The sequence below is a fragment of the Taudactylus pleione genome, unplaced genomic scaffold (assembly GCF_031769625.1).
Source record: "Taudactylus pleione unplaced genomic scaffold, aTauple2 ptg000041l, whole genome shotgun sequence".
Lineage (NCBI taxonomy): Eukaryota > Metazoa > Chordata > Amphibia > Anura > Myobatrachidae > Taudactylus > Taudactylus pleione.
In genome coordinates, this window is record NW_028284443.1 from 1,207,907 (window position 1) to 1,227,507 (window position 19,601).

General features: G+C 41.9%; 1 protein-coding gene across 1 annotated transcript in view; it reads left to right on the forward strand.

Moving 5' to 3' along the window:
- TBC1D22A (TBC1 domain family member 22A) overlaps positions 1-19,601 on the forward strand; it is a 731,641-nt gene that overhangs the window by 173,892 nt on the left and 538,148 nt on the right. The window contains exons 6-7 of the mRNA XM_088455938.1: positions 13,159-13,287; positions 15,131-15,193. Coding sequence (XP_088312064.1) covers positions 13,159-13,287; positions 15,131-15,193 — 192 coding nt within the window. The remainder of the gene's footprint in view (positions 1-13,158; positions 13,288-15,130; positions 15,194-19,601) is intronic.

The following is a 19,601-nucleotide window of genomic DNA, read 5'->3' on the forward strand; positions in this document are numbered from 1 at the left end:
CTGGCCACAGGTGGGTGGGAGAGAATGGCTGGCTGGGTAGCTGGCCGCAGGCGGGAGGGAGGGTAGTACTGGATGGCCACAGGCGTGAGGGAGAGATTGGCTGGCTGGGTTGGCTGACCGCGGGCGGGAGGTTAGTACTCACTGGCTGCAGGCGGGAGGAAGAGAGGGGCTGGCTGGGTGGCTGGCCGTGGGCAAAGGTGGTAGTACTGGCTGGCCGCAGGCGGAAGGGAGAGAAGGGCTGCCTGGGTGGCTGCGGGTGGGTGGGAGGGTAGTACTGGCTGGCCGTGAGTGGAAGGAAAGGGCTGGCTGAGACTCTGTTGGGGCGGGCAGGCAGCCCAGGCAGGCAACGTGGCGTGCGTGACCTGTGATGTCACTCTGCCGCGTTTAGGCAGGTCACAGCCCAAGCGTGCCTGAGCCTCACAGAGGAGCTCAGCGGCAGCGCTGCCTGGTCCGCAGTTCTTTAATGTGACCGGCGGCTCTAGCGCGACGCCACACTTCACAACCGCCCATGACACACTACTGTGCCACGGCACAGCGGTTGAAAACCTCTGTTCTAAAGCATGTAGTAGGTCTCAACCTATATATACTTACCAATCAGCGACGGCAGTCAATTAAAAAAAACTAACAAAATCACTTGAGTGGTCCTGTGAGTTTTGTTTAATCAAGTGCCGCCACCGATTGGTATATGAATAAATGGAGGGCACAAATTGTATAGATTTTATGTTCCTAGAGTACTAGAATCAAATGCTAATTTAGACTAAATGCATGTACAGTCCTGATGAAAAGGCTGTGTAAGGCTTTGAAACGTTGACTTATCTGTACTGATGTTTTAATACAGTTGAACCTTTTTTCACCATACCTATTGGGAGTGCCGTCTCTTTTCGCCTCATATATACGTGGTGTAGCCATACATCACCAAAGGGGATTTTTTGTTCAGACTGCAGAACTTTTTTTGTGTGTGTGTATGTATGTATATATATATGTATATATGTATATATATATATATATATATATATATATATATATATATATATATATATATAAAATCTCCATATAAAGCCCACACTCACAGCAGCATGCCCAGCAGACTGGGGTGGACCACAAATTGAGGATCACAAATACAAAAATTACAGGTTGGAGGGCACTCACCATTGCAGCTATACAAAAATCATTTACTTGTTACATACCACCAGTGTTCTAACACATGTGCCAACGTTTCTGTTATCCTTAGTCAAGGTAGATAAATGTTGCAAGAAGCCACAGCCATCAGAAAGTCAAATGCACACCAAACACTTAAATACAACATGTCCACTCCATGAGGCATGCTGGAACACACGCCAGTGAAGCCACGCCCACTTTTGGAGTGACAATCCAAGCCTCAATCTGAATTGGTAAATAAGGTACAATCCTACCAAGTCACCTGACATCCATCATAGATGGGACATAACAGCTAGTATCAGCCTGAAAGTTAATAACCACTCCCCACAGCACATCATACTGCAGTCACATGACCGGCTCCACAGAGCAGAGAATGCCCAGTCAGAATCAGTGAGTTATCACCCGGTCACGTGGTGTGTAAGCGACTAATTGTGGATTATGAACAGCAGTTGAGTCCATTTTCTTTAGAAGAACCTCTGCTCCCCTTCTCTTCACACAGTTCCTGGAATCTCACGGGACAAGCAAAATCTGTCAAACAAAGATAAGGAGGGGGCGCTCCATAGTGCATAAATTTATTTTTCCATATGGATCCACAGGGATTCCATGGGGATATTATGGTTGCAGAGATCCAGACACCAAACAGTAAAAGCTTAAGCTCCCCTTGTTTGTCCTATTTTAAAGCTACCAGGGCTCAAGTTTTGGGGTAGCATCGACACCCCAGCTGTTACTCTGTTACCTGCCTCTGCAGCAACTAATTTTGGGCCCCTCTAACTCCTACCTGGCCATGTCTTGGAATTGGGCCTTCCACGCTAGTGGAATCAGCCCACCAGGTGCGGCACTTGTGTGGAGCTTGGCACGACATCTGCCGGTAAGTGAAGTACCTCCTCTCATTTGTGACTGATCCCCGGGCATCTCCTCTGCACCGCCCGCTCACCCTGATCGCTTCTTGATCAGGTGTGCTACTACCTCTCCGGGCGGCAGCGTGCACGCTGTCACACGCGGCTTCAGCGGTGCTCTGTTCCGGAACCTGGAGGTTGCGCCCTCTATCCCTCCAAGTTTCTGGTGCATGCTGTAACCAACGGGGACCGTGCTCTGGACACCGAGCAAGAGATCACAGATCTCCCCCGATCGTGATCCTGTGGAGGCTGTGCAGACTCCAGCCCTGAGGGAGCTGCGCTACTGTTGCTGGTCCTCCCCCTGCTACACTCCTCTGGGACAGGCTACAAGTTCCCTGTGGTGCTTCTCCCCGACCCCTTACAGTACAGAGTCCCCTATGTTGCAGGCATTACTCACTCTTATACTGTTTGAGGAGCCCTCTGCCCTGGAGAAGGTCTTTTCCCTGTAATATCAATCATTCTCCAGGTCCTGGTTAAAATTTGGAATACATATCTATTCGACTATAGCGCCCCCCTGTGGCTATAATATACACATTACAGGCTCTATATTTATTCTAGTTTCTGTTATATCTATTGCCTACTGATGCAGTAATGTCCTGAGCAGCCGGACATTCCCTTTAAACTATACCAAGATGGGGTCAGCCTCTGGGCTCCACCGTTGTTAAGACCTATGGCTGCCTAGCCACCTTTTCTGAGGAATGTGTCTTGTGACAGTGTGAATATCCTTATTTACCCAAACAGTCTACGTTTCAATCCGATCACTTATAAAAAATTTCTTGAATGTGGACATGCCAATGCCTCTAAGCTCTAGAGGCAAGAATAAGAAGGGATCCTCCAAGTGCACACTCCCAAACCTTCGGGTTTCTTTCTCCTCCTGATCTATGCTGGTGCCTGCAAACGTCAGGCTCGTCTTCTGGGGTTATGGATGCAACACCCCAACCTCTGTTACCGGGCTCGCCATCATCATTGGACTTGTCACGGGCAGATGATTCTGCAGGCACAGGCCCTCCGGAGCCCTCTGATCTTTCTACCATTATGCAGCTCCTTAAGTCTTTACCAACTAAGCAGGAGCTATTACCTAAAAGAGACTTTGAGCTACTCGAAGTTAGACTCCAAGAGACAGTTCATAATTAAGTGGCGGTTCTTCAGGCAGATCTCTCCCAGCTGACGACCAGAATGCTATCCCTAGAGCAGGCTTATTAGTCTATGACCAAGGATATACAAAGCCTACGTGATACTGTCCATGCCCATGCTAAGGGTTTGCTCCTTTTTCAACAAAAGATGGATGACTTGGGTAACAGGGGCCGCCGCAACAACCTACGGGTTCGAGGTATTCCTGAAGATGTGCCCACACAAGGACTGATAGATGTGCTGACCAAGGTTTTTAACGAAAGTTTGGGTAATGATTCCAGTGCACTTATCACTTTTGATAGGGCGCATAGAGCCATGAAGCCTTGAGAAGTTTCTTCTGATAAACCAAGGGATGTCATCTGCAGATTGCATTATTACAACCAAAAGGAAGAAATCCTGCAGATATTGTGCAATGTGGAGGGAACAGGACTTTAATGACAATAGTATCCAGGTTTTTCAAGACCTCTCATGGCACACACTCCAACAGCGCCGTTTACTACGGCCCCTTACTGAAGTCCTATGTTCTAATGATCGGAAATATAAGTGGCTTTTTCCTTTTGGTCTCCATTAGACACATAATGGCAGGTCTGCTGTGTTTCAGGATATACCTGACCTTGATTCTTTTTGCTCTATCCTGGACTTGTCTACGCCTGTTTTACCAGATTGGAAGGATTCCTACATAGTTTTCCAGTTCCAGGAGATCGCTTCCCAGGATGAGGCCTTCCAACCAGTGAGGAACGCCAGTCGGCCCCTAGGCGGAGACAGCCTGTAGCCTTGTTCGAAGGGACATGATTGGGTGTTAGTGGTTTTCTATTTCTCATTTCACACCTCAGTGGTGTTGAGTGAAGGTCTACCCAGTCTTTCAGCTGTTCTTTGAATGGACACTTTCAGTAAGGTATTGGTACTAAGGTGCATTTTTTTTTTGGGGGGGGAAATTTATTTTTATTGTATGTTTATATGTGTGTGGGTTCATATACATATCCATACATATATTATGTTACTGAATACCTATAAGCTGCTTATAGATTTAGATGCTAATTGTGACCTTTTCTCCTTTCATATTTGTTGTCGACTATAAGTCCGTCTGTTTGTGTTTATTGTATTTTTAGATGCAATATGTCTTATATTTAATGTTACTTACTTTGAATTGATAAGATATATATACGATTTGTTATTTAGTGCTGTCTCTGGCACTGCCCCCCCAGTGCCCCTATACCGCTGTCGTCTTTCCTGCTCATGGAGAGGGTGCTTTTTTCTCTGTCCATGATTGTCAGGAGCGGTATTCTTTTTGTTGTTTGTAATTTGTATGATGTTTCTCTAGAATGTTTACTGTTTTTCGTTTTCTCTTTTCTTTCTACTTTTTCCCCTTTTTCTTCTCCTCTGGGTGCTAGGTTTGAGAGGTGAACATTCCACTAACATATATTTCATATTCCTTTTCATTGTTATGGGTTACATAGTAAGTTTATCTCTCTGCCTGCTCCCATGACCTTAAGTCTTAAGATACTTTCAATAAACTCCAATGGTTTAAATATCCCAGAAAAATGATCTCGCCTTCTTCGGGAACTCCAAGCAGACAGAGCAGATGTGGCCTTTATCCAGGAGACTAATTTTCAGGAGGGCAGAGCTCCCCCTCTCCGTAATCGTGACTACCCTCTGACATTTTTTTGTAATAATTCTTTGGGCAAGACTTTAGGAGTAGCGATTCTTTTCAATTGTCACCTTCCCTTATCTAATGTTGAAACTCATGTTCTTACAGGGTAGAGGGTTGATGATTAAGTGCATCATCCACAGTCAGGTGTTCACTTTTGTCAACATTTATGCCCCGATCTTAAATCAACCTATGTTCTTAGAGTGTATATTTGAACAAATGTATGCTTTAAAATCAGGTATGTTAATTGTGGAAGGTGATATCAACTGGGTTCTGCATCCTTTCCTAGACTCGTCCTCTGCATCCTCAAGTCGCCCTGACAGATGGCATCGTAGAGTTTGTCGCTTGCTCCATGAGCATCAATTAGTCGATACTTGGAGACTCGGATCTAGATTACACCTTTTTTTCTCACCCCCACCCCTCACCCCACAATACCTATTTCAGGATTGGTTATTTATTTATAGAACATAGACATCTTCATATGATTGAGGATGCAGAGATCGGGAATCTCACGTGGTCAGATCATGCGCCCCTATCTCTTACAGTTAGGATATCTCACCCCCCACCTGTTTTACGTTCGTGAGCTTCTCCTTCAGGACTCGTATTGTAGAGACCAACTGAAGCAATGTATTGTTGAGTATGTCTCTTTGAATGAAAACCCAGATATATCTGATATTATGCTGTGGGAGGCACATAAATGTGTCCTGAGAGATAAGCTGATTCAGTTGGGCTCTTATATGAAAAAACAAAAGGAAGGACAAAAACTGTTGCTGTTACAGGAGATTCAAAAACTTGAATTACTTCATAAGTCTTCATTGTCTGGAGATGCTCTTGCCGAGCTCACTCAAGCTAGGTGATCTTTGAATAAGCTCATGTTGGATAAAATTAAATTAGAGTATTGTAAATGTAGGAGACTTTTTTTTCATTGGGGCAACACGCCCAGTAAGATGTTGGCACGGGCACTGCGCGCACAATAAGCCTCCATGCATATTCGGACCATAGTGGACGATTCTGAACAACTTTGTAATTTGACTTCTGAGATTGCGAAAGGTTTCCACTCCTATTATTCTAGGCTTTATAATTTGGTAGAAAACTCCTTAAACCCTGTTTATAGGACAGGAGCAACAGCAATTGCAGAGTATCTCAAGTATATTGACTTCCCTAGGATAAGTGAAGCAGAAGCACTTGATCTAGACAGGCCTTTTACACAGGAGGTGTTGGGTGAGGCAATCAGGACTTCTCCATCTGGAAAGAGTCCTGGACCGGATGGCTTACCTATCTCTTATTATAAAACTTTTAATTATGTCCTGATGCCCATGATTCTCCAAGCTTTCAATGCAGTTAATGATAGGGAATACTTCTCTGTTCAGTCCTTGGAAGCTCATATCACTTTTATACTTAATAAGGGGAAAGATCCATCCCACTGTCCTAGCTATAGGCCCATATCCCTTTTAAATGTGGATTTAAAACTATATGCAAAACTTATTGCAAATTGGCTTAAGCTTATCTTACCTGCCTTAATTCATACTGACAAAGTGGGTTTTGTTATGGGTTGAGAGGCCTGGGATAACACCACCAAACTGCTTAATGGGATTCATACAGTGTCTCAGTCCTACTGTGCCTACTATGCTTTTGTCAACTGATGCTGAAAAGGTTTTTGACCATGTCAACTGGGGATTTATGCAAGGCTTGTTGTAACACATGGGTTTGAAACCCACCTCTTTACACAGGATACTGGTGTTATATAAGAATCCTTCTGCCAGGGTTAAAGTCAATGGAGATTTCTCAAATCTTGTTCAAATATCTAATGGCACGCGCCAGGGTTGTCCTCTGTCTCCACTGGTATTCATATAATGCATGGAGGCTCTAGCAAGAGCCAAACAGGCTAACCTCAATATTACCGTTTTGCGGGTTGTTAATTCAGAATACAAACTCTCTTCGCAGATGACCTTTTGGCGATTATTACCAACCCTACGGTTTCCCTCCCTAACCTGATGCAGGATATTTTGAATCTTTGGTGATTTCTCTTTCTTTAAAATTAATTATTCAAAATCAGTGGATTATTAAATCCGTAATAATCTTCCTTCTGCAGTGCCCCCAGTAGTAATCCCCCCTCTGCAGTGCCCCCAGTAGTAATCCCCCCTCTGCAGTGCCCCCAGTAATAATCCCCCCTCTGCAGTGCCCCCAGTAGTAATCCCCCCTCTGCAGTGCCCCCAGTAGTGGTTCCCTTATGTAGTGCCCCTTTAATCAGTACCCCCAGAAGTGGCCCCCCCCCCTATGCATTGCCCTAGTAGTAGTCCCCCCTATGCAGTGACCGCAGTAGTAGACCCCACAATGCAGTGACCCCAGAAGTAGACCCCACTATGAATTTCCACTAGTAGTGGCCCCCCATAGTTTCCCCAGTAGCGGCCACCCCCACCTATGCAGTGCCCCCCACAGTAGCGACCACCCCCACCTATGCAGTGCCCCCCACAGTAGCGGCCGCCCCCACCTATGCAGTGTCCCTACAGTAGCGGCCACCCCCACCTATGCAGTGTCCCTACAGTAGCGGCCATCCCCCCTATGCAGTGCCCCTTAAAAAAAACGCAACTTACCTGATCCCAGCTCCTGCCAACGTCCGCCACGGTCTGCCCCTCCTGGCTGCTTTGTACTACACTCTGTCATGACATCTCTCACAACCTGCTGCGGGGTGAGCCGGAATGTGGAGCTCATGAGTGAGCTCTAGCTGGCTCACTCCGTGAACGATGCAGCAGCCAATGAGAGTCTGACAGACTCTCATCGGCTGCTATAACAAACATACAGCCGCCGCTGACGGCTGTATGTTTGTTACTCTGTAGTGTGGACCGCGCTCGCGGTCTGCACTACAGGGCCCGGGGGTTGCTGAAAACCTGGTCGCCAGGCAGCCAAATCTGGTCACCATGACGACCTGGCCCCCGGGTTTTGTTAAGCCCTGCGGTAGGGGCATCTCATGGATCAGAAAGGTGAATGTTATCAAGATGCTAGTAACCTCAAGTATATAACATAACCTATTTAGCTCTCCGGCTGTGCTAGTGCTGCAGACATCTCCTGCAGTGATGACGTCATTAGTACTTGAGGCAGCAGAGAGGAGGTGATGGACACAGGGTGTTGGTTGCAGGTATATACTGTATGACATGTTTTTAATATTGTATTTGTCTTGATAAATGCGCTCCCACGCTGAAACGTTGACCTACTTTACCAGCTGAGTCTGTGTTTTTTTTTCCACGTACAAGAGTTTGGGAGTGCCATTCAAATTTGGCTTCCGTATTGTATCCCAGAGTAGGAGCACCTTGGCAAGCTGTGGCTGTTGTGAGTGAGTGCCGGACCACGTGAGAAATAAATAAATAAATAAATATATATATAACACCCTGTCACTAAGCAAGCTGATCGCCTGCAGAGTAAACAAAAGACCCGCACTCACGTTTAGATGAATCCACATCGTGAGTGCTGCTTTTTTGTTTACTCTGCAGACGATCAGCTTGCTTAGTGACAGGCAGTTTATTTCTACATCTTGTTTTGGACCTAGCACCCTCCTGCCAAATAGTGTTTTTTGAGTGCCATCTCTCATGATATATATATATATATATATATATATATATGTTGGGTTCACTTCATTTTATATAGCAGCATCTGTGGTCTCAATACTAATTACTTGCCCTTATTGACCACTTACAATGAGACCCTTACAGTTGTATCAGTTTCTGTCAGGACGGTTCATACTGAGCAAATTGCCAGTAGTAATCTACTATGTATGGACATAGAGGTCCAGTGACTCGTGGCCATTACTATTATTCACAGGAATCATCCTATGACAGAGGATGGTTGGACGAGCCTCTTCCTGTGTTTGGCTTCCAGGGTGGAGTGCACACAGTAAATAGTATGCTGTGTACTTCCGTTCACGGACATGTATCCCCGATGGCGATCCGCTGGGTGACCGGTAGCGTGTAGCTAACTGCTACTTGAACTTTACTAGCATGGAGGTGCATATACCCTCAGTAAGGATCATCATATTGGTAGCGAAGGTATGAGTATTGGTATCCAGTGATGACTTAGTTTATAGGAGGGTGGGGTGTTATGTCACCATGATGTAATTTATGGTAGGGTCCTCGTGGTTTACACCCAGGTAAGTGGCAGGGGTATATAGTTCTAGGCACAGTTGTGATTATGCACAGTTTCATTTGACCTATCTTGAAAAAGGTCTCAGAGTGGCCTGAAACATCAATCCGACATATGAATTCGACATGATCTTTGAATAAATCTTCATCTTCTTTTAAACAGCCCTGTTGAGTGCACGGCATTTACACTTGTATTTTATTTATGTGCCCCCATCATAAGCAAGGAAATGGCAGTGAGGATTATGCACCCCAGCAGTTGTCGATCTTTATAAGTGATAGCACTGGCCCTATGATTGAATACACACACACACGTGTGTGTATGTATGTATATGTATGTATGTATGGTTTTTCTCTCTCTCTCCCTGTACAGTTATTTACATAAGTCTCAGTGTATTTTGTTCTTAAGAAAAATGACGGCTAACTGTAATATTTCTGTCAATAATAAAGACACTGTGAAATGGTACTTAATTTACTGTACATGTAACTAATCTTCTGGCATAACTTTAATCTTCTCAGTAGAATGAAGAAACCTTCTTAGGAGCTCACATAATGTGGGCTACGTTCTAACCTTTCACTCTACCTCCCCCCTCTCCCCCTACATGTCCGTATTCTCCAAGGGTCTGCCGCGATTATTATGTATCCATATCGCCAGGAATATCTTAATTTTTAATGAAAATATCACTGCTATGTACCAAGGGGAACTTGCAGGGGTAGCGGTTGTGGTAACCACTGTCCCTGCCAATTATATCCCCGGCAAATTGTAGAAGTCTTTCACAGAAGTGAAAGATTTCTCTTGGGGAAGCTGACTCTGCGCAATGCATACAATTTTGTAGAAACTGCAGTTTCTGCATCATTTTATGTCAAAATCAGCTTGATACATATGCCCCTTTGTCTTTAAAAATATTTTTGGAAAATCTAAACTTATATTGATGATTCCAAAACAGGCCACTGTAGTTGGCACTGTGTCTGGATGTAGTGGAAGAAATACTTATTATGCAATTGTCTACAAGAATGTAAGTATCTTGTCCCAATATAAACAGGTGTGAATTAAGTTATAACTTTATTGCAATGGTTACAATAAATATAAAAGTCTATGCGCTGTTCTGTTGACAGCTCAAACAAGCTTTAATTGGTCTCTAGGGATGGCAAAGCAGAAAACATGATATAAATAAGATGGGAAAATTTGGCGACTGTAATAAAAAGGCACACCTGGTGACACCACATGATATTTGTTTGGTGGAGCATCAATATTAAAACATAATAAATAAGACCGATTTATGAATAAAAATTGATAGCTAAAGTGTATTAGTGCTAATTTAAAAATATATATATTATTAATACATTATACACATGTAATTCCGATTGCATATTGGTACATATTTTTTATGTTTTCCCCAGTCACTCAGAAATTCTTGTGACCCATCCAACTTAATAATGTCACACACAAGTGTGTCACACTGGCTGGTAATCATTAGCATTGCTCATCTTTAGTTTCCAACATAAAATGTAATACTGTATTGGAGTTTTCAAGTTTAATAATAGAATTAAGATGACTGCGTAGAATGGCGCAAATTGTATAGCAGTTCCTAATTCTAACCAAGATAACAAAAGAAGCAACAATAACTGATGTGTTTTGATTTGGTATACAGAACGTATAAAGGTCTCATTTTATATTCATGCACTTTACATTATTAACCATTTAAAAATATAAAATTTAGAGGTGCTCAGCATGTTTTATTACAATAACTGCAAATGTATTTCTGTTTCAGTGAGCAAAAGCACTTTGTAGGCAATACACAGTTGCAGATCTTGTACTTTATGGAACATGTTAAAATCTTTGGCTTGAAAATGAAAGCAGTAGGCTAAATGCCTTAACCACTCAAGCTTTGTATCTCTTCATAATTGATTGTCTAAAAGGTTTAAAAGTTAGATAGGAGGAAATGTTTGCTCAAATAGCATGCTGATACGACTTCTGCAGCTAGAATGATGGATTTTCTGATCACATATATTTATAAGACAATATTTTCTTAGGAGAATAATTGTTCTGCAATAGCAACACTGCAGAGAGTACATATCAACACATTCCTATCTAGGCATTAAGGAGCATTCATTTATTATGAGTTTGCCTCGTTTAAAATGAACATTTTCCACGGCTCATATACAGAGCACCAGAGCTCCAACAAGAGACGTTGTTTTAGCAAAAAGTGGATGCATCAACTTCAAAAATGCATTTTTAGGTTTACTGTAACTGAGCATATTTAAGGCATATTGTTTTTATGTTCAGCCTAATTAGATTGTTGAACAGATGTTGGCTGTATAAAAACAGTTCTATAATAAATAACACAAGACAGAAAGAAACACTTAATACTTGAGTGCATTCATTATGTTCTCTCTTGACCTTTACACATTTCTCATTGTGATTTTTTTTCAATAAACGAGCACATGACAGACCTTATGTTGTAAGTTTCTTGTATAGTTCAATGAAAAAAAGATCTGCAGTAGCCTACAGAATAGTGACAAGCACATGAAGTTTAAATTGTTGAAGTTTTAAAGTGTACGTCATGAAGTATTAAATATTCTAACATTAACAGTGAAAAGTTAGACTAAAAACATAATTGCAATTAAATTAGTGGTGATTTGCTATCTCAGGGCCTAATTCAGAGGTGCGCGCTATTTCAGTACTGCGTCCTTATGCTAATGCTGCGGCCGATGGCCACTTCTTACACTATTAAGATGCACCTTCAGTCGCACATTGGTCACGCCATCGGATATTGCACCAGTCCTATGGAGGCGCAGAATTTGGTCATTTGTGTCAGTGCAGCTAAGTCCTAAGACTCAGTCACTGACCATGACACACCCACGTCTGGCTAGACAATCCCCCTGTTACCACCCATAAAACGTACACTTCAGTTGCCTCTGATTTTAAATTAATTCTGCAGCTCCTAGCGGTTACCATTGAGACGCATGCGCAATGCGACTCGGATGCATGCGCAGACTGAAAACATTGGCTCCTTGCGTTTGGTGTCGACACTGCAATCACCTCTGAGTCAGGCCCTCATTGTGCAGCTGCACACATCACTGCTAATTATGGTAAACCAACATTGCCAATTTACCTGCGCTCCTTTGTATGCTGCTACCAAGAAGCTGCAATATTGGTGATCGTACCACGGACACCTCACAGCCATCACCACTAATTAAATACCCCCTAAAATGGGGCACTTCATTATTTATTTTACCTTTTTGCTATAATTTCTTGAACAGTATAAACTATCTGTTTGTTGTAGGTGTAATTTGATCTGATCATACTGAGCCAGCTTGGTAAAAAAATTGCAACTTTCTACAAGTTCTAAACCTTTTTTTGTGTAGTTGTAGGTTAGCGAAAGTCCATTTTTGAAGTAATGTGAAAGGATATAATCTTTGCATAATTTCTAAAAAAAAAACAAAAACAAAGCATAGATATACAAAGTAAAGTTGATTACAATTGCCACACAAACCCATATCGTGGTCTATAAACATAAGGATTTGTATAATTCACAATGCATTAAACAGGGAAATGGCTAGGAATGTAGACCAGAAATTTTGGAAGCATGATATAATTCCAAAGTTTTGCTTTTAAAATGATTGCCGCTTTAAAAATACGGGAAGACTTGCAGGATTTCCCGCACCGGCTGCAAGTTGCAAACTATTACATAAGACCCCAAGTATAATGGTAGTCTAGCATTTCCAATGCCACCAGTGTGCTCCTTGTGAAACCCTGATGAAAGCTTTGTGAATAAAACTGAAATGTTGGAACATCTAAGTTTTATGAAATTTACTGCATGAGCCGCTAGTCCCAGAGTACCTCCTGCTATGGGTACAGATTGAATAAATTGTTTTGCTAATGCACCAGTGAAAGTATCATGTGACTGTGTTAGAGGTGCCATACCATTGCTTATATTACTTTGATTCTTCAAATGTATCCATTGTTAGTTATTTTTTAAGCTGGGTACACACTTGTCGATATATTGTTAATTAGGACGACGAACAATATGTCACTTGGTCATCGGTGAGTGTGTACATCCGATATGTGTCGCTCAAGTGTGTAACCAGCATTAGATTAATACAATTGTCATTAATATTTAAGCTTTTGCTTGCATAAATATTTACACAGCAATATTTACTAATGAGTTGTGCTTTCTTATTATATGTTTAGGGTTATCTTCCGGCAAATGTAGAAAGAAGAGATGGGACTCTGGAGAGGAAGCAAAAGGAGTATTTTGCTTTTATAGAACAATATTACAACTCTAGAAATGATGAAGCAAATCAAAGCACATACAGACAGGTACATATGTTTATTGTTCATTATTTGTCTTTCTATACAGACATATATAAAATTATGTATCTGGATATACAGTCAGGTGCATAAATATTGGGATATTGACAGAATTTTCATATTTTGGCCTCTATTCACCACCACAATGGCTTTGAAATGAAACAAATCAGGTGAACGGTGTAGGAATTACAACGGTTTCTATATGTGCCTACCACTTTTTAAGGGGCCAAAAGTAATGGGACAAACTAAACAATCCTTAATCTAACGTTCACTTTTTAATACTTTGTTGCAAATCCTTTGCAGGCAATTACAGCCTGAAGTCTGGAACGTATAGACATCACCAGATGCTGGGTTTAATCCATGGTGATGCTCTGCCAGGCCTCTGCTGCAAAAGTCTTCAGTCCCTGCTTGTTCTTGGGGCATTTTCCCTTCAGTTTTGTCTTCATTAAGTGAAATGCATGCTCTTTCGGATTCAGGTCAGGGGATTGACTTGGCCATTGCATAACATTCCACTTTTTGGCCTTAAAAAACTCTTTGGTTGCTTTTGCAGTATGCTTCTGGTCATTGTCCATCTGCACTGTGAAGCGCTGTCCAATGAGTTCTGAAGCATTTGACTGAATATGAGCATATAATATTGCCCGAAACACTTCAGAATTAATTCTGCTGCTTTTGTCAGCAGTCACATCATCAATAAATACAAGGGAACCAGTTCCATTGGCAGCCATACATGCCCACGCCATGACACTACCACCACCATGCTTAACTGATGAGGTGGTATGTTTTGGATCATGAGAAGTTCCTTTCCTTCTCCATATTCTTCTCTTCCCGTCACTCTGGTACAAGTTGTTCTTTGTCTCATCTGTCCATAGGATGTTGTTCCTGAACTGTAATGGCTTTTTTAGATGTTGTTTGGCAAACTCTAATCTGGTCTTCCTATTTTTGTGGCTCACCAATGGTTTACAACTTGTGGTGAACCCTCTATATTCACTCTTGTGAAGTCTTCTCTTGATTGTTGACTTTGACACATATACACCTACATCCTGTAGAGTGTTCTTGATCTGGCCAACTGTTGTGAAGGGGTTTTTCTTCACCAAGGAAATAATTCTTCTATTATCCACCACAGTTGTTTTCCGTGGTCTTCCGGGTCTTTTGGTGTTGCTGAGCTCTCCGGTGCGTTCTTTCTTTTTAAGAATGTTCCAAACAGTTGATTTGGCCACACCTAATGTTTTTGCTATCTCTCTGATGGGTTTGTTTGGATTTTTCAACCTAATGATGGATTTCTTCACTGATAGTGACAGCTCTTTGGATCTCCTATTGAGAGTTGACAGCAACTGATTCCAAATGCAAATGTCACACCTAGAATCAACTCCAGACCTTTTACCTGCTTAATTGATAATGAAATAATGAGGGAATAGCCCACACCTGTCCATGAAATAGCTTTTGAGTTGATAGTCCCATTACTTTTGGCCCCTTAAAAAGTGGGAGGCACATATAGAAACCATTGTAATTCCTACACCGTTCAACTGATTTGGATGTAATTACCCTCAAATTAAATCTGAAAGTCTGCAGTTAAAGCACATCTTGTTTGGTTTATTTCAAAGCCATTGTGGTGGTGAATAGAGGCCAAAATATGAAAATTCTGTCTATGTCCCAATATTTATGCACCTCACTGTATATTAGTGATATTAAGAGAAACATGGGTGTTTCTTACTGTCTAAATTAACTAGTAATATAATATGCATTAAAGGACAAAGAATAAAAAAAGCTAAAGATTAGGAAAGAAAGGTATAAAAGTCGAAAATTGTGTATTTCAATATGGAAAGTCTCTTACAAGTTATTTTGTATTTTCCAGATTCAGATTGATATTCCTAGAATGAGTCCAGAGACATTAATTCTTCAACCAGTAGTTACAGAGGTAAGTGACTGTATGAAAACATTACATGACTTAAAGTTTTCTTCTGTTGTGCGGTCTTGTGATGATGCAAGAGAAGTAAGAATTGTATTACAGTTAGAATCTCATGAAAATGTGTATTTTTTTCTGTTTATAAAATACCACTCTGGTCACACAAACTTCATTCCACTTTCATGGCATTCACATAACATAATGTAGTGAGCATAGAGACTTTGGAAAAGCCTCTCTTTTCAGCATGCACATTTACTATATAGCATAATCCACTACCACCATATGACCAATGTGGAGCACTGTAACTGACTTACTTAGATGGAGATCAGGTTACACCGTCCTCCTGACCATGTAAAAAAAAAAAAATACTTTGAGATATTTATTTGCAATGGTAGTCGTAGCAATAAAAATCTGCGTGGTTGCAGCGTTAAAAGCTAAAATATTTGTTTGGATTTGCGGCTGTTGCATGTCGGCCTTTTGTTCTCAGGACTCTGTTGGTTCTGTATTGACAGAACAGACCCCTTTCCTACTCCATTTTTGTCCACGGTTATAAAAGTTGTGGAAGACTCCAGGGAAAATTGTTGGAGCCAGTTAAGATCTGGCTTGGCGGATGGTCACCTTAGTGAAATCTTTTACTGCAAGCAACAGAAGATACAGAATTAAGCTTAATGAAAAAAGTTTTTATAGAATTTTTTTTTGAGGTTGAAATACATTAAATAAACATAATATTTTGGAAAGACTGTAAATGATTACTGATTTTAGGTGCCCATACCATGCATGTATTTTTTTGTCGTCATACAGTGAAGCTATTTATATTTTACTAGCGACTCGCCCCGGCTTCGCACAGCAGCAATTTTTGATTTACGGATTTTTTTATAAGATTGCCTTGTAGATGACATAAGTAATTTTTCCTACTGGCATCAACACAAAAAGATTTGGTTTTGATATGACACGCAAAAGTGCCACGCAAAGTTGTCCATGAGAAAATCAGTCTCCACTTAGGTCAGCTCCAGCCTTGTTAAGTGTCTGTCCGTGTGCTTTATTTATTGGCATGCCAAAGCAGGCTCTTACCGGGAATTGGACTAGTTTGAAATTAAAGAATCAATTTTCACATAAATGAAATAGGACCGGTAAAAAAAAGTAAAAACTGAAATTTTGTATCGGTAAGCAGAGCTTACATCAATTTTTCTGGGGAAATCTGATATGTATCATGTACATGGTATCAAATAAAGTCCATCATTGTGATATATCCTTAACAGTTTAGGCAGTGTAAGCCAAGAAGGCGCTCGGATGTCCAATTTTGTCATTGTCTTGCTTCACTAAAAGTTTCACTGCTCGGCTCTTTTGTCATGCATTAATGCGTCATACACCTAAACCATCCTCGACAAATGCTCTGTAGAATAGTGAACATCAAAATCCTCCTAGTGGTTCTCGAGATTAGCCATAACAAACAGACAGACGCCTACCAGGGACTTTATTTTACACTGTTTCATAGATTGACCACAAATGAGTATATAGACTCCCCCCCCCACCCCACCCCCCCAAAAAAACAAAAACAGAACTATACAAAATAGAACAGCTGTTTCTCAATTTGTCTAATTGGGGTCTATCAATTCGGACAAATGGTGAATGCAATTCTTTCTTATTAAATGTATAGGATGAGTTCAGATCTCAGTCAGCTCAGCCATAGTTGGGGCAGAATTCAAAATTTTCCTCTGAGGCTCAATGGCTGTGCAAGGAAAGCATCATAAAATGATAAAATGTGCCCTAACTAGCCTTTTATTTCCTTGCTGCACACTTGACACCTAATTCTGGTGATAAGATTTGCACAATTACCCTGTCAATTACATATTCCGCACATCAGTTTTGAGAATTTTGTTAATCTGTAAACAAGTCTAACAGTGATCCAGGTGCTCAGTGTTGGGGCCAAGAGGCCAGATTGAACAGTGCATGGGTACTCTAAGGAGGATCGCTTTATAAAAAAAAAAAAAAAGTGTTCAAGCTGTTGTAGAGCTTTATATAAGCCAAACATTTCAACTAATATTCAGGAAGACAACCTATTTCAATCATTACTTTTACAGTTAACAATTTTTTTTATTGTGTTGCAGCTGAAATTGGCCAATGATATTTAATATTTTATGGCCCTGGGTTGTCTAGTTTGATTGACCCGAAATTTCACAAAAAATGAAATATTTTAGTCATTCTAAAATGTTAATAGACGCACGAAGCAAGTAATTATCAGCAGTTGCACTTCACACAAGAAAGCACTTATTCAAAATATTTATCATTGCAAAGGAATATCAATATTATCTTTTTGGCTCATGATTGACGGATACATCAGCTTTTGTCATGGTTGATCAAAATCCTAAGCAATCTCTCTATTGAAATGTGCATGTATTTTATTATCCAGTGATTCTTGTGGTGCACACACATTGGTCTTCTCTCTTAACTAATAGTGTGGGGACTACACATGAACTTTTTATAAGTTTTTTTTTAATGTTTTTAATTTATCTTTGTGGTTTATGACTGCAAAGATAAAATTAAGACATTCAATTCTTCACGTTTCCACAGTTAATTGTAACATAAGCGTTCTAACTTTGTGAGTTTATTTTCAATGTCATTAAAACCCCTTCCAGACATACACCAAAAACCCAGGTTTTTGCCCTTCAACGTGAATCAACCTGGGTTTTTGCTGTGTGTGAACAGAAACATCCTTGGTCGAAGTCCTGGTTTCATGACCCTGCTCTGTACCAGGCTTTTCCCCGGGTGCAACCCGGGTAGGCTCTAGTGTGAATGCATCCGTAACCCAGGTTTTTAGACCCGGGTTTAAAGAAAACTTTCTCATTGGCTCTTCTGTGCACCTGCTGATGATATCAACTGCAGTCACCCGGACCACATGACTGGGGAGCAAACAAATTTAAGTGTGTATTACTTTGGTAACTTTTTTTATGTGAAAATTTTGTCTTTGTATAGACCCAGGTTCAGTGTGAACATATCCAACCCTGGAATTTCCTGGGTTTTTGGTGTAGTGTGAATGGGGGTCTCAGATTGAGATCTGGGAATTTCCCGGGTTCATAGACCCGGGAAGTACCTGTGTATTTCTCGGGTCTTAAGTCTGAAAGGGGTATAAGAGGTACAGTATAGAGTTCTTCATAGGTTATCTATTGACTTTGCTGTGACTAATATCTGTCCCAGAATCTGCCATTTCCTCTGAACTTGCAACTGGTCCTGACACCATGTGAATGTTTTGGTTATTCCTAACCATAAGGGCATTTCTCTAACCACTCTGGATATGGGAGAGGTGTTGCACACTGCCACTACCAATGAGCGGTTCAAAGAAAATGATGGGGACCCAGTGCTTATAGTCACACACAGATGGCATGCAATCTGGAAGCCGGCTGACGTAAGCCCGACAGCCGGCTTCCCGACTGCTTTATCCCGGCGAGGGTTAAATGACAGGCGTCTAAATCTAGACGCCTGTCATTTTTCCAATGCCGGGTGCCGCGAGTGGACAGCCGCGGGGGGGGGGGAGGGTTAGGTTTAGGGCTCCCAGCGGGACTTAGGGTTAGGCAGCCCCCCGGGAGGGATAGGGTTAGGCTAGGGGGAGGGTGGGTTAGGGTTAGGCACCCCCGGGGGGGAGGTTAGGGTTAGGCACTTAGAGGGGGTTTTAGGGTTAGGCACAGGGGGGGAGGTTAGGGTTAGGCACTTAGAGGGGGTTTTAGGGTTAGGCACAGGGGGGGAGGTTAGGGTTAGGCACTTAGAGGGGGTTTTAGGGTTAGGCACAGGGGGGGAGGTTAGGGTTTGGCACCCCTAAGGAGGGTTAGGGGGTTTAGGTTAGTAAGTACTTACCTAGGGACGATTGGGATTTTCAGCGCTATCGGGCTGCCGCTGCCGGGATCTCTCCAGCTGTCTACCTCACACTGCCGGGATTCGAACTCACGGCCATGAGGCCGGCGGTATTTCATACCGCTTCCCACACAGATATATAGTTGTTGCATATGAAAGCAATCAATAGTCTGTTGGTGCGTCCTAGTCACATCACATTGCGACTTAAGGAGCGTACACACTAGACGATATGCTCCCTGAGCGATATCGTCTAGTGTGTCCCCGGCAGGCTGTGCTCAATGTTGTTCATGACATTGAGCACACCCGCTGAACTATATCATTAACGATATCGTTCAGCACTGGGCTCTCTCCCCCATTCCATAACATGCAGCAACCTGACGACATCGTCAGGTTGGCCTGCATGTTAACCCGATGAACGATAATGACGAACGACCCGTGTGAACGAGCGTTATCGTTCATAGTTTTTGTGTTAAAAATGGACAATAAAGTGGACGACTGAACGATAACGATATAATATATATATATATATATCCAGACGAGGGTGGCACTCCAGGACTTGTACATAAACAGTGAA